General features: G+C 45.5%; 1 protein-coding gene across 1 annotated transcript; it reads left to right on the top strand.

The window, feature by feature from the left end:
- The first annotated feature begins 1,111 nt into the window (after nt 1-1,111).
- Nucleotides 1,112-7,664, top strand: LOC125758320 (uncharacterized). The gene is made up of 5 exons (XM_049415368.1): nt 1,112-1,171; nt 3,444-3,578; nt 4,925-5,104; nt 6,651-6,731; nt 7,641-7,664. The coding sequence occupies exons 1-5, from the start codon at nt 1,112-1,114 to the stop codon at nt 7,662-7,664; spliced, it is 480 nt and encodes a 159-aa protein (XP_049271325.1).
- The last annotated feature ends 7,714 nt before the right edge of the window (nt 7,665-15,378 follow it).

The raw sequence follows: 15,378 nt of genomic DNA, 5'->3' as shown, positions 1-15,378 counted from the left end.
GAGAGAGAGAGAACAACTTTATGTGAATGCCTGCAGAGACGATTAGGCTCGCTCCACGCACGGAAGGACGAGCAAAAATAATTTACGAAGTACAGTGCTGAGTGTTCGATTCGCATATTTAGTTACGTGTTCGCCGTGCGTTCGTCATTACAGACTGTTACTAATGTGCACACTTAAATATTTATTGGACACGGCAGAACACTTGCTATTGACCCGGTTAACGCACTATCCCAAATCGCGGGTTTGTGCCACTTTTGAGGGGATCGTCGCCATAGTCTGCTACTGCTACTTATACGTGGGTATAACCCACATTTGAGCCGAATTAAAAATCTGAGTTATCCCTTACAGAAACGCGTACCTTTAAGCGCGCAGTTATGTATTACCTATTCTTCCATGTTTAATAAAATTATAGTCCCTCATGCCGAGGCAGAGCTTATAGGAATGCTACGTTACATCTTACTGTAATTTTTAACACTATAGGCTTCTGTCATATACTCATTTGGACATTTCATTCAAGCTACGAAACGTACACCATTTTAATTCTGAATCCAACAAATATTTGTTAAGTAATTAAAATAAAAGCGTTAAAAACAAATCTATTCGAAGTTATTGTGATAAGGTTAATACGGCAGTCTGGTCTACCAGCGCAATCGCACTGTCAATACAGTATTTGTTTCATGCATTATGTACTATTCCATTTTTCGTTTTATTTATTTTTTATCATTCTTCATTTTTCAAATTATCTTCCAAATTTTATGCAACGAGTTCTTGGCCAATCCCCCAGAGTGGTTATGTGCCATGGTGTAGAAGGATAAAAAAAAAACAAACAGACAAACAAAGAAACATTCGCTGTTGTTTGTTTTTTTAAAATTTTTTTATATTCAATAACACCGACTAGCTCGCGGCCTTAGCCCCGTACTGGGCGTCTGCCGTTAAAAGTATAGGGATAATCATCATCAGTCGAGGATCATCACAGTTTCCACGCGCTTCGCGTGCAACCGTTCTGTCGGGCCATCGCCAGAGAAGAAGGACTTTTTCAGCAAAGCCGGCAGCGTCTGTTTGGTCTTCCATCGACGTCTTAATGCGAGCGCTCACTTGGCTGGAAAGAAGGATGACCAGGGGCACGCTAACCTTCATTTGCATCAAGGCGCTCGTCGCTGTCTTCGCGACTGTGAGTAAGCCACTTCGGAGTAACGGCTTTCCATGTAGAGGAATTGATGGGTAGAGTTGTTCTCGTTCTACAATGAAACGTCGTTGCTGCGTAAAGCGCTTCTCTATATGACTGAGAAGGCAGTGTTGATTTAACTTTATAGCCAAGGCCTGGGTGAACGAGTGGGTGTCATGCACTTTTACTTTTTTTTTCCGTAAGTGATGACACGTAAGCGAGGGTACGAGGTGAAATATGCAGCATTGTGCGCTATCTATTAAAATAAGCGAGCGTTCAAGTCATAAATACTGCTCCACTCTGGTTGCAGTATTGGCTTTGTGTAATTAATGCAGAGAGCGCGAAGTTTTCGCCAGGAGCATTACACTTATTTTTCGTGTTTTTCAGGCTGGCCACGCCTCCCGCTACTGCCACCCGCTCGCCCTACTGCCATCCTGTTTCGTTTTTTAGTGGTATCGCAGAAACGCACTTGTAGCGACGCAGCTTAGCAACTACCACATATCACCTTCCTAATTTGCTTTTCCTCCTTGCTTTGTTGCATTAGCTTTGCATCGCATTTAGGTTTACGGTGGTTTGTATTGCACCGCGCGCTTCAGCAGTCATTGTAGTGTCATTTTCATAATATACTTTTGTGTAAGCGGAAAAGAGACGGGCCGTTCGACGTAATTGTGCTTTTGCTGTCACTGAAATTAGCTCCTCGTGTTTCTTGTGGCAGAAACGGCGTCTGAAAAATTATGCGCAATGTACCGGTAAAACAGATGTACACGCTTTAAATGCGTGAGCTCTTCTATGCCGACTGCACGAGAAAACTGTCCGTCCGCCCGTCTGTCACATAATACGATCGCCGCTATAAAGAAATATACGAAAGAAAATAAGTTTTCTCTCCGGAGCTTCTGCTTGGACCTGGGTCCTCACGCTCCGAAGCCGAGTGCCTTAAAGGAATACTGACACGAATTTTAAATATTTTCTTATTGTTACTCTAAATAAAAACGCTGCTGTCGAGAACCCTAAAAGGGTATTGCGGTGCCTGGGAATCCATCGAATACATTTTTATTACCGCTACCTTAAAGAAACACTTTTGGTTTTGTTGTCGAGGGCGCGGCTTCTCAGTGAGGTTTACCGCTGTGTGACGTCACGGGGAGACAGCAACTCCCGACGTACTAGCGGCATATCTATTATCTGTTTGTGGCGCACGTAAACAACGACGAGTGAGTTCTCGTCCAGCGACCCCGACTGTGATTTTTACGATTTAGGCTGCACGCAGGACGCAGAATTCGCAAAGTCAGTGGAACTGTGTTGACTGGTAGGGATAATGTCCATTCTGGCGGGGCTGGCTTGCAGATGCTCAGCGATGAAAACTTTAAAACCAAAGTAAAATATTTTATACGTGTTGTCTGACCCTGGTGTGTGGAGAGCGTTAACGCTGCATACCGAGGAAACGTAAAATCTCCCTTTTGCGATGTCTCAAAATCGCGTCAGTACTCTTTAAACCACTACGTTACGCATCCATGCTTGTCAAAGATGAAAATATGTGACCTATACATGAATGCATTGTACCCACGGTGCAGAACACGTGTGAGCAAGGTAGCACTCTACATGAAGGCTTCGTTGAATTTCGCGGAAGCGAGCAAACTCGATTCTTAGAAAACCACGACATAGTCCTTGCACGAAACAAACAAATAGCATTTTAAGAAGCTAAAGAAGGAGAACTGTTCGGATAAGTAGGGGAGCTCGGGAAGGGGCTCAGAGTACTAGAAAGAAATCTTAGTATGACAGAAAGCGAGCTACCTGGCGGGTATTCACTGTGGCTTGCTTAGTTTGCTTCACCGTCGTCTGCTCCTCGTCTTCGCTACACAGCTTAAAAAGCGGTGTTCAGCTAAAGAACGTAGCGGTTGTGGCCTCCGGGCCATTGTATCCGACTTGCTGTGGCCCCCAGAGACTACGCAGGGCAGACGAGCCAGAAGGCACACTTGAGAAAAATAGGCATGTTGAAATAACAATGGGGACGTCCACGTTCTTTCTGCGCCATACCTATCATTCTGTCAAGTAATGAACCATCTAGCTCAGCAACAAGCAACGGAGAAGGCACACCCATTATTGTTCGACAGTTCGGGCTACTTTCCTTAGCAGCTAGCGCATCACGCCGAGCTGGCCCGGCCGCGTGCCGCGCTCGCATGATTCGCCTTTCGCGCTGCTGGTTGGATGCATTCCCCGCATAATGCACTGCATGCAAGAATGTCATAGCGTTAATATAATTTCTTCGTGCGTTATATCGCAGTACCCGGTGCGCGGTGCGAATCCCGTGTTAAGCTCTGTGCTCCTGGTCAAGGCGTCCGACGTGTCCGAAGCAGAGGCGCACTGCGTGCTGTACGTGCCCGCCATCAAGGACGTCGCCAAACGAGAAGCTGACGCAGTGAGTGGCGCATGTCGTGCCGCGAACGACAACTGTCTGCGGTATAAATAATTTATGGCATTAAGTCAATGCGACAGGGCCGCGGTTTGCTTCGACAGTCGCGCTGACCGCTTGCAGTTCCAGTGACAAGCCGCTGAATCGAACGATTCGGACGTTGTACGTTTGGCATTGGTGCTATTGAACACACTTGACACGCCAGGAACTCATGCCATTCATTGGCACTGGCCGAAGTCATCTTGTACATTGAGTCAGTCGATCGTTCATTCAATCAGTAATGTCTCCGAAAAAATTCCCTGACTTCCTGGTCCTGGCGGAAGCGTACAGTAGAGAATAATATTAATATTTTACGTAAAGGAAGTGTTCGAATACTGCATACCTAATGCGTTAACACGATCATTTTCTGGCTGAAATAACGCCTGCCGACTGCGTTACAAAGGAGTTGGTGAAAAAGGGTGATGCGCTTGTAAATGTGTATTTCGTGCACTTCCATGAAGTGTCAGAAGCCTCGTTCATTTGCCTTTAAAATAAGCATGACAACCAGAGAAGGTACATCAGGATTGATGAAGGTTTCATTTATTTTCACGAGACCGTACGCAGTCTTCAAAAAGGTTTTTATAAAAACAAGGTGCTGAGAGTACTAATGCGCGTGAAATGGAAACGATGGACGATGTGTAAGTGGCTAAGCTTTCTTAGGTGAGTAACATATCAAAGTACAATGTGAATCACCAGTTTCTATCTAATCCTTACTACATAGGTCTGATCGCCTTCGTTTCGCGCTCATAAATATCGTAACTACGATAGCACAATCCAATTTTGACGAAATAGGCACAGCCTACGTACACATGCTAAGTAGCCGTCATCCGAGAGAAGTGAACATCGAATCGATACTGTAACAGCTAGCCCGTTCCCATGGCAACCCACCGGTCGCTTCTCGTTGTAAGTCGCGACAATGGCTGCCGCCTTAGCCTTCTGGATGATGTCGCCGTTGTAGGTGTCCTCGCGAACGAGCTCATAATCCAGGAAGTAACACTCGTATGTATCTCTGCGAAACACCTTGGAAGAAAGCAAGGAATCAATCGCTACAAAACATGATAGAAAATCGCAGCGATCTTTTGAAGCGTCATTCAGCAAAAATAGCACTCTGTGCGGCCACTTTTTTATTTTTGTTGCATTTGAAACACTTGAAACCCGCCGAAATACGCACGCTTAGACTGGAATCGGGAACGAATATGCCCTGTATTAAATGTTATTGCCTGCTTTTGGCGACCAGTTGAGTCTTTTGCACGCGTTATAACAGGGCGACACCGGCTACGAGTGTGAAGTCTTTGTGATGTATATTTTGCCAGGAGTACCTGCCTCTTCTGAACGTGCTGAACGACACCGAGTGCGACTACGAGCGGCGTAGCTTCGAGGGCAAGGTGGTGCTCATGGAGCACTGCGACAACACTTCCAACGACGACATCATCCAGAAGGCCAAGAGCGCAAAGGCTGCTGCCATTGTCGTGACTTACAACGAGAAGCGACCGGTGGGTTGCCATGGGAACGGGTTAGCTGTTGCAGTATCGAATCGTTGTTCACTTCTCTCTGATAACGACCGACTTAGTTTGTGTACGTAGGCTGTGCCTATTTCGTTAAAATTGGTTCTACATATATATGAGAGACCCCTTCGCGTCCCTCACAGGTACCCACTTTGCCACATCGAAGGTAATTCATTCTACACAGTCGGTGACCAATTCATCATGAGTTAAGTGAGTGCACAAAAACACGACTAAGACTAAAGAAGGAGCAACGTGCACCCAACAAGCGCTGGCTGGCGATCGAAGGGTTTATTGATTGTTACGCATAAATATATACACAAAAACTTGGAGGACGCTTGAGCTTCGCTTCCAAGATAAGAAGGCGACAGCGTAATCGGACCGTGTTTGTATCGCCTTCTCAATCGCTAGCCTTCGCTTCGCTTCTCGGTCGGCACCTAAACCATGTCGCGAGGAAATGCATGCGGCGCGACTGAACACAGAAAGCGCCTGTGAGCCCTTTGCGACATCTCGCGGTTGTTCTGTCAAGCCGCTGAAGAACCTCCGAGATGGGCGTACCACCAATGCTAAATGGTGTATATAAATAGCTCGCCGTTAGTATGCTAGAAGATGTGCGAGTGGTGACCGAGCGGCTAAACGCAGCGCGCCATGGAGCGATGGGTTGTATGTTCGAATCGGAAGATTTTTTATTCATTCTTTATTTGCATCTACCTCGAATTTTCGCTCACGAACAACGCACTTTTTTTTTTGCTCACAACCAAAGACGCCGACGCCGCCGGCACCAGAATTTCTGCGAAACGAGCTCTTTAACGCTATCGCGTTAATAAAACACAGGAACGCGTGAAGTGTGCGTCGTCTAAGCCTCAGGTAGCACTCGCTGCAAAAAAGTGACTTCTTTGTCATGCAAACCAACCGAAGATCGGCTAACACACCTCTCTTTAACTGCGTGATATGCTTCCGCCACTTCTTTGTTCGTCTCATACAAATGAGTTCGTGGAAAGTGGCGAGCAACCACATGGCCGGCAGTGCATGGCAAGATGAGTGGCAGCGACACTCTTCAGTTAAAGCAGCACTGTGTTCGGTTAGCGGAGTTATTAATGACGAATCGATACCAACTCGCCCACGATACCGTCTTGTTGAGGTGAACGACGATAATTCATTGGTCAAGGCACCAATGCACGTGTGTGCTTCTTTTTGGTTGCGCTGGCATTCATGAAGTGGCATCGCGCGCAATGCAGGAAATTTTAACCTTGCTGCGCACCACGAGGTACTTGTGCAGAGGCGAGAAGTGTGTCTGCGTCACACGCATATGTTGGTTCTTGCTTTAAGCGCAGCCCATACGTAAGCTGTGCTGCACACTATTAAATAACAATGACGTCAACTTAAAGGCCATTTGCGCGAAGCTAACTCTCTGAAACCCTGGAAACCGACGGCCGTGTGGGCGTGCGTACGGTAATCTATACGCAAAGCAAATTAATTTTTACCGAACCTATATTTCTATAAAGGTAAAAACGCATATTTTACATGTTTCTTTCAGATAGTGGAGACCAGCACTGATATAAAGAGGCTGGACATCGTCGTCGCTTTCGCCAAGAATTCGACTGGACGAAAGATTACCGTGAGTGCGAATTAAATTCTTTTTTTTTGTTTATTGATATCCTGTATACTATGCAGCCCTGAACATAGTTTTTGCGTATACTGTGCACGCGCTTGAGCCGGCGGCTTCCATCTTGAAAAATACCCTCGGTTGAGACATTGCGGTCAATTTAATTTGAACCTGTTCTGGTGTACAAGAATCCGGGAGCAGCAATAACTGATTTATCGCAGTTAACACGCGCAACGAGCGCAGTAAAGAAAGAAAGAAAGAAAGAAAGAAAGAAGGAAAGAAAGAAGGAAAGAAAGAAAGAAAGAAAGAAGGAAAGAAGGAAAGAAAGAAAGAAGGAAGGAAAGAAAGAAAGAAAGAAAGAAGGAAAGAAGGAAAGAAGGAAGGAAGGAAGGAAGGAAGGAAAGAAGGAAGGAAGGAAAGAAGGAAAGAAGGAAAGAAGGAAGGAAGGAAGGAAAGAAGGAAGGAAAGAAAGAAGGAAAGAAGGAAGGAAAGGCAAACTGATGTGCGCAATAATTTTTCCTTTTATCTTTCTTTCTATCTTTTCTTCTCTCCCTCTCCTTCGTTCTCTCTCTTTCGTTGATGTCCTCTCTGTCTATTTTTTCTTTCTGCATTTGTTTCTCTCTATTTCTGTCTATTTCAATCTTTCATAGAAACGCCTTGCTCTCTCCCCTCCTCCTCACCATCACATCTCTCCTCCTCGTCGTGCTGTCTTTCCTTTCCAACCCCATTGCTGCACTATACTACACAAGGCCACGCCGTAGCGGCGAGTAGTGGGATTTGCCCAAAGTCTGTGGCACATACCCGTTCATGACGATGATAGATTTGCGGCAGGGTCGACACTACGGCCGGCTTAAACAGCTTTGTTGTTTAAATGGGAAATGGAATATTTGCCTGCTGCCTTCATAATGTCCTTTTCTGTAGCGGCAGACACCTCAAGATGGCTAGAGACATAGGTTACGGCAGTAATTAGAGAGATACGGGGATCGATACCCAGCATCTCCACCAATTTGTTAAGCTGTTTATCGGACGGCACTTAGCGAAAATGCGCAATGGCGACAGTGAAGGCAAAAGCACGGACTCTGAGCGCGAGCGCCGTTCAGAAGAGGACGGCCCACTAGAAGCCGCTGGAGAGCGCAACCGTTAAACAGTACCGAGGTTTCGCCACAAAATAAATTAATTCACTTATTACTTAATGGAGACAGGCGGTAGTGTCAAAGGGGAGAATGGAAGTCCTGCCTGCGAAGAGCCCATTAACGCTTTGAGGTTTCGGAAAAGCGGACTCCGGTAATTATTGCAGAGCAATGAGATTCGATCAGCTTCACCGGTTGAACCGAAAGCAAAGCTCCAACGAGCGCTTCGGCTTCGCTGTCAAAAGAGGGAAATATACGTGAAGCGATCGAACTATCTGACTTAACTCTTCGTAATGCAAAGCAGGCAGGCTTAGTACTGCACATGCGAACGTACGACACATTTTTTTTACCGTTTTTAACGTTTTCAGAGACGTATGAATATGTTGCATAAACACATAGTTTCATGAAATCAAGAGTTCGACGAAAACTCGTCTGGTCGGGAACAATCATGGTCAAAAGTAAGAAGACTGAAACGTCTTTGTTATTTTTTAAGTTTTTGGTCGGCGTCTTCTTACTTTTGACCACATAGTTTCATGTTCAACAAAAAAACTTTAGAACTGTCCATGCTGTGCGACTGCTGTGATGACTGCAGCGGCTGCCTCACGCGCAGTTCCGAATGCATTCTTTTATTGCGATAGAAATTATATGGAGACCATCGGCGGATTTTTGCCGTCGCCGTCAACGTCGCCGCCATGTCTCGGATATATATATATATATATATATATATATATATATATATATATATATATATATATATATATATATAACAAGGCACAAAGAAAAATAAATTCTAAAGTACCCGACCGGGGATTCCAACCAGCGACCCCTCGCTGCCCAGCCCGCTGCGTTAGACAACTCAACCACACACCATGTATGACCGGTGAAATAGCGGCGAGCTATTTATGTTCACCATCTACCGCTGGTAGTACGCAGATCTCAGAGGAGCTTCAGCGTGTTTTCTATCACGCAACACTCTTAAAGGGGTCATGAACCACTTTTCCAAGTAATGATCTAATGGCCTCAGTATCGGAGTGTACTGCCTCCCGAATCGATTGCCGCAAAAATTTCTCGAATCCGTCAAGAATCGGCGGAGTTACGGGGGTTTGGCGCACGCTCCCAGCGCTTTCTCTCTTTTCTCGTGCCGGCGAGCGCACTGGAAGCTAGACAGGGAGGGATGGCATGGGGGAAAGAAGTTACGCCAGCGCGCGTCATGAAACGCGATCGCTCTCCCGCTGTGATTCGCTTGCGCGAGTGAGGCTACCGTGTACTGAGGAGTGCGGCGCTAGGGTGCCTTGATGCCCGCGCGCTCCGCTGAGGGTGAGGACAGGCGCGTCGTCTGCTACGACGGCCGCCATTGCGAATCCCGCCGCAGCTCGGCAGCATGCGAAACGCGCTACAGAAAGCGCTTGCGGTGCGCGTATACGTCCGGAAATAAGTGCACGCTAGTGAGCTTTCTCTTTTTCTTTTCTTTTTTGAAGCTTGGGCAGCTATTATTGCTGTTGTTGCCTAAATGTTTACAAAGGAAGCATGGAGCGGGCGGTTGTATGTCTTGTGCTTTCCCCGCGATGTCCGCGCTGAAGTCACAGAGCGTACGAAGGTCACTTCGCAGCGGCCGCGTTTGCGAAAGGAGCGCGCTGTTCAAACAGAAATAAGTAACAACTCTGGCAGTTCGCGCTCGTCCTGTGTGTACCTGTTCGTTTGTTTCGTGCGTCCTGCTTTATGTTTGAGCAGTGCGCTTCAAGTATCGAGCTGTGACGCATGATAGTTCGCGTTCGTCCTGTGTGCGTTCTTTTGCCAGCGCGTCGATCGAGCCCAAAGGACGTCCTTTGGGCTCGATCGACGCGCTGGTAATTTCGAGCTGCTTTCCGTTCTTCGCGTTACATTCCAATTTATTGCTATCGCATTCATTGCTTCGCCGTTGCGGCGAAACTGTGACTTTTTTGTATCTGCAGTTTCTTTTTCTGTATCTGCAGGTTTTCTCGCATGCCCAATTGCATGCACATTTTATTGAGTGTTTCCAATACTGTTTTACACTTTGTGCGGCAGATGCAGGGCGTCGTTTATTTGTCTCTTTTATTAATAAGAATAATATCTGGGGTTTTACTTGCCAGAACCATGATATGATTATGAGGCATGCCGTAGTGGAGGGCTCCATGAATTTTGACCATCTGGTGTTCTTTAACGTGCACTGACATCGCACAGTACACGAGCCTCTAGCATTTCGCCTCCACAGAGCACTTCATTATTTAGTTTTATTTCATTAACTGGTTTTTCATGACGTACTCATTCTGCAACTTGACTTTGTTTCCTGTATTTTTTTACTGACATAGCGTGTCTACTGTACACAATGCTTCCCCGTCTTCTTCTTGTTTTCATGCTTCTTCTTTGTATAGACTTGTATAGTTTCGCGAGAACTGTTTGTATGCGCATTCCTGTATGAGCCTTCAGGGCTTACATTTTTTAATAAATAAATAAATAAATAAATAAATAAATAATAAACAAATAAATAAATAAATAAATAAATAAATAAATAAATAAATAAATAAATAAATAAATAATGCTTGCTCAAAGAAATAAAATACTGAATGTGTGTGTCCAAAAAACGGCAGGAAGTGGAAGATGAAAGCTGCGATGAAAAAATCCGTAAACAGGGGGTGGGTGCTCGAGCCAACGTTTCGACAAGTGGACTTGTCTTCGAGTTCCCGCCTTGAAGAAGACAAGTCCACTTGTCGAAACGTTGGCTCGAGCACCCACCCCCTGTTTACGGATTTTTTCATTGAATGTGTGTGTGTGTGTGTGTGTGTGTGTGTGTGCGCGCGTTAATATCCAGGCCATTTAATTGTGCGCATTAATGCTGCGCTGACAGAAGCAATTACACAAGTAAAACGCAAATTACACAATAAAACACTACTGCCACTAGTCGATTCACAGTGATCGTAAATGATTAAAGAAACAGGAACTGCGTAATTATTTAAGAGAGGACGAAAATGTATAACCTTGAAACACAGAAACAGGGAAGGATAAAAACATTTAACTGCACACATACATACATGGGAATCAGACCAGCACAGGAGGCGTACTTCAAACACGGAAAGGAATATAAAAACAAGAACCCGCCGTGGTTTTAGTTATGGTGCTTGCCGTGTGACCCGAAGGTTGCGGGATCGAATCCCGGCAGCAGCGACCCCATTTCGATGGAGGTGAAATGAAAGAGGCGGGCGTACTTAGATTTAGGTGTACGTTAAAGAACAACAGATGGTCAAAATTTTGGGAGCCTTCCACTATATACGGCACCTCTCATAATCATGTCGGGGTTCTTGGGACGTAAATTCTCAAAAATAATTATTATTAAGAAAAAAGAAGGATTTCATCTGCAGACAAACACGCATAATATATTCCATGATACATTTCAAATCACAAAAAATAGCGAAAGCAAAAATCAAAGGGGGATACAGGACCAACCAAATGCAGTAAAGAATGTTTGCGAAGAAAATGCAGGATTCATGCACACGTGAACCAAAGCATTTTAAGCATGTAGCTGATATCAGTGTGTCCATTTATTACGCAGGGTTAACACCGGCAGAAGTTATCCTTGCATGTGCATTCGAAATACCGGCCGGAAACTTACTCTGCAAGTGCAGAATGTGTTCTTCAGATTACGCTTGTCACCTTTGATTTTTACTGTCCAAAGAAACCTCGTATCTTCTAAAATGATACAGCTCCAACGTTTCTGGAATGATTGGTGCACTGCGGCACGCAACACCCGGCCGTGGTGACGGTAGCGAGCGATAAAACTGGAGGGAAACGAGCGCCGACCTAAAAATAGCACGCGCGCCATGCACAAGAGACCGGGCGAGGGATTCAACATGGCGGCCACGCTGCCGCCAAGGCCGAGGAGGCGGCACCTGCCCTTTCAAAAGCTGACACCACTCTAAGCGGGGGCGCGCGCATCGAGGCACTCTATGCGGCGCCGGCAAGTGGCGGCACCCCGCGGCAAGAAGCGCATCTGATCCGAACGCCGCTCTCGATTTACGTCGGCTATCGGCCAATAAGCATGCTATGTCTCTTTCGACGTACAGCGGACAGACGCCCCGCCCACCGACGAGAGTGAGAACCGGCCTCTGTTTGAAAAGAGGGTGCTTGGGGAAACGGCAACTTCGCGCTCCGCTTGTGGCCATTACGCGGCGCGCACGACTGTAATATTTGGCAGAGCAGTTCATAGCCGTGTCAGCTTTCCGCAGGATGTGTTTCTTCAATCAGCCCAAGGGGTGCTTCATGACCCCTTTAAGACACGCACGACAAAGTGGCCCCCTTCTGTACTTACTCGTGATGTGGAAAAAAAAAAAAAAAAAAACACCGGGCACACCTTGCGTCAGACGCCGCCGTGCGGGAGGAGACGCAGAGGGGTCACTCCAAACGCCGCAGTTTAAAAGAAAAAGAAATACCTAAGAGCGTCTGATTATCCATTGTCGACACGCAGTCTTTGGTTAATCCCCGAGAGTGGGTATGTGCCATAATTTTGAGGCAACAAACAAGACAAACGTTGTCGACACTTGCAGCGCGTTGCTCAAGCACAAAGACGTAACAACTGTGAGAGTTGTTAGTTCACGCTTCTCCTGTGTGTACCTGTGCGTTAATCTCGGGCGTCCTTCTTTGTGCTTCAGCGGCCCGCTGCAAGTATCGAGGTGCTTCTCGTTCTTCGTGTGACATTCCAATTTCTTGCTGTCGCATTCATTGATTCACCCTTGCGGCGAAACTGTGACTTTTTCCCCCACCACTCTCTTTCTCTCCCAGCATTACGAGGAGAAGCACGCTAACAGCACCATGATGGCTAAGCTGTTCACGCGTTCCACTGCACTGGACTGGAGCTTCGTCATCATCTGGCTCATCGCAGTCGGCACGGTCACTCTGGGAGCCTACTGGTCCGGGATCTCACAGTGCGGCATGTGAGCGTGAAGCGCCTATTTATTTATTTATTTATTTATTTATTTATTTAGTTATTTATTAGCGGCACGTGCACGGAGTGAAATTCTTGCTTCTCTTCAAAGCACTTCAGATCGAGTACTTACTTCCGGTCTTAAGAATATTCATAAAAAATCTTCTAAAAAAATAGAAATCGATGGTTCATGTTCAAGCTGAGGCTCATATTGGATGCATGTGATAGATGAGCATGACTTGACTTAAAAGGTCAGTTAACTTTCAGGATAATTAATGAAAATTAATTTACTGAGTTCAGTGAAAGATTGTGTGCTGCTGGGATCGTTCCTGCACCTGACGGAACAGATCTCAACAAACTGATGTATGTCACCGCTGTATATGGAAAAAGTAGTTACTTCTTGAGAGAAAGTTATTTTCTTATTTCCTACCTGTGTGTGTGTGTGTGTGTGTGTGTGTGTGTGGTGTGTGTGTGTGCGTGTGCGTGCGTGCGTGTGTGTGTGTGCGTGTGTGCGTGCGTGCGTGCTTGTGTGTGTGTGTGTGTGGTGTGTGTGTGTGTGTGTGTGTGTGTGTGTGTGTGTGTGTGTGTGTGTGTGTGTTGACGGGTATCTCTAAAGCAAACACGCTTGCGAGCAATTGGGCGTCCTGTTTGTAGACGCGTGTACGCAACACATGGCAAGATAATGCCGGCTATTCTGACTTCGCTTGCCTTAACTGTTACATTGCTCCTTGTATTTTTCCATGCCCTTATAGTAATTTGACATTGAGGTAACTTTGTTCTTGCTTTCTCCTTCCACACCACTCCTCCGCAGGTATGGAATTGCAGTCTATTCGGTACTGTTGTACGTATCACGTTTGCAACATTCTCGTTTCTTCCCTTCTTGTAGCGGCATTGGTTTTTCTCTGTGTTCGCCTTTGTTGACTCACTCTTCCATTTTCCACTCTTCTACCGGAAGGACGAGGCCCAGCACGTTCTCCGTCGATGTCAGGTATTTATCACGAAAGATTTAGACGCGTCTTTTAGCGAATTCTCCGGAGCAGGCTACCCCGGAGCAGGCTATATCACCAACCGCCACGCAGGCTACGACGACTCTCTTTTTGTCGTTACTCTCGCAGATACAAGCAAAAGACCGCGCAGCCCGTCAGGAGCCGCAGCAGGCCAAAGAGGATCAGCCGTGGCCTGAGGAGGCCTAGCGAGCCTGACAGAAAGCCGTAAGCATGGAATAACGTGGATATTGTATGAAATGGAAAGGTGTCAGATGCATCACGTTATCCGAAGGTCGCAGGTTAGTTCCCTGCCGGGGGCAAGTTGTCTTTTTCGTCCCCTTTAACTTCTTCACATTTGTATCCTAATTACTACAATACAGTTAAGAGACTGCAAATAGCGCCTCTTATGCCTTCCTTGGCATCGCTGTCTGTTGGTTTCCATTAAGGTTGTATTTACCGAAATATACGTTGACATTAAACATAAATCCAGTTCGTTCACAGGTGGTTGCTGACAAAGTATTAATAAACAAAGTGTACACGTGTGTGTACACCTTGTTCACAGGTGGTTGCTGACAAAGTATTAATAAACAAGGTGTACACGTGTGTGTAAGGCAGCAGCAAGGTAGGTAAAGTAATCCAGGTAGTCAAGAAATTAGGCCGAACGAAAAAAAAAGACATTAGTCTTGTGGCGCACAAGCCACGACCCCGTATACCTAAAGGGTCCACTCATTAACACCCATGTTCCTGAGCCGCCATTTTTTTTCTTTATTCAATTCAATTTTTTATTTGCAGACATGAAACATACACAAATATCAAAACTGGTTGGACCCATAGCCAAAGGCTAGTTGCGGGTCCAAAAAGATGAATAAATAAAAGTTCCATATACAAAAGAAAGATAGGATACCTACATATAGATAGTAATCGTACATCCTTAAATTGCACGAGCGAACAAAGAGAAAACGAAAGTATGGGTAAGTGCACGATTGTATTTAACAGCTCTAGGTAAGCTTACGCAACACGTGTAAGCATGGCAAATTCTTGCATTCTTATGAAAGGTTAAACATACATGGCTAATCCCAAAAGAACAAATCACTGGTTGAGAATGTTTTTTTAAACAGGTTTCAGCAAATTACTGACACACACACATACACCAAAATGACATCATGATTGTTCACATTGGTAAACACTATTTAGAGCAAGTAAGTATTTTTTTAGCACTGATGGAAAATTATTCGCTTGTTTTATTTCTGCGGGTACTTTATTCCAAATTTTTGGCCCTGAAAACTGTAGCAAACGTTCTCCGTAAGCATTCTTGTTGGGGGAAGATTAAAGTTTCCATATACTTGATTTCTGGTCACACGAGAAGATGTGCAAAATAAAGAAACATGAAAAGGCAGGTTGTTTTTGACAACATTGAAAACACACGTGGCAATTTTTAATTCGTGTATCTTATCATAGGGCAAAATATTCATTTTTATAAACAAAGGCAGACTAAGCTCGTCGTAGCCTGAATTGGTAATTATTCTCAGGGCTCGTTTCTGAAGTTTGCGTACAGGTTCAAGATAAGTTTTTTATGTCGCACCCCATGATTCATTACAGTAGGAGAT

The sequence above is a fragment of the Rhipicephalus sanguineus genome, chromosome 4, assembly GCF_013339695.2.
Source record: "Rhipicephalus sanguineus isolate Rsan-2018 chromosome 4, BIME_Rsan_1.4, whole genome shotgun sequence".
Lineage (NCBI taxonomy): Eukaryota > Metazoa > Arthropoda > Arachnida > Ixodida > Ixodidae > Rhipicephalus > Rhipicephalus sanguineus.
This window is presented reverse-complemented; position numbering and strand designations above follow the sequence as displayed.

Bases quoted from the DNA above. Each gene is read 5' to 3' on its own strand.
- LOC125758320 (XM_049415368.1), top strand. From the start codon at position 1,112: ATGACCAGGGGCACGCTAACCTTCATTTGCATCAAGGCGCTCGTCGCT. The intron at 5,105-6,650 runs GTGGGTTGCCAT...TGTTTCTTTCAG, and splicing joins CTTACAACGAGAAGCGACCG to ATAGTGGAGACCAGCACTGA. The intron at 6,732-7,640 runs GTGAGTGCGAAT...CCTTTTCTGTAG, and splicing joins CGACTGGACGAAAGATTACC to CGGCAGACACCTCAAGATGG.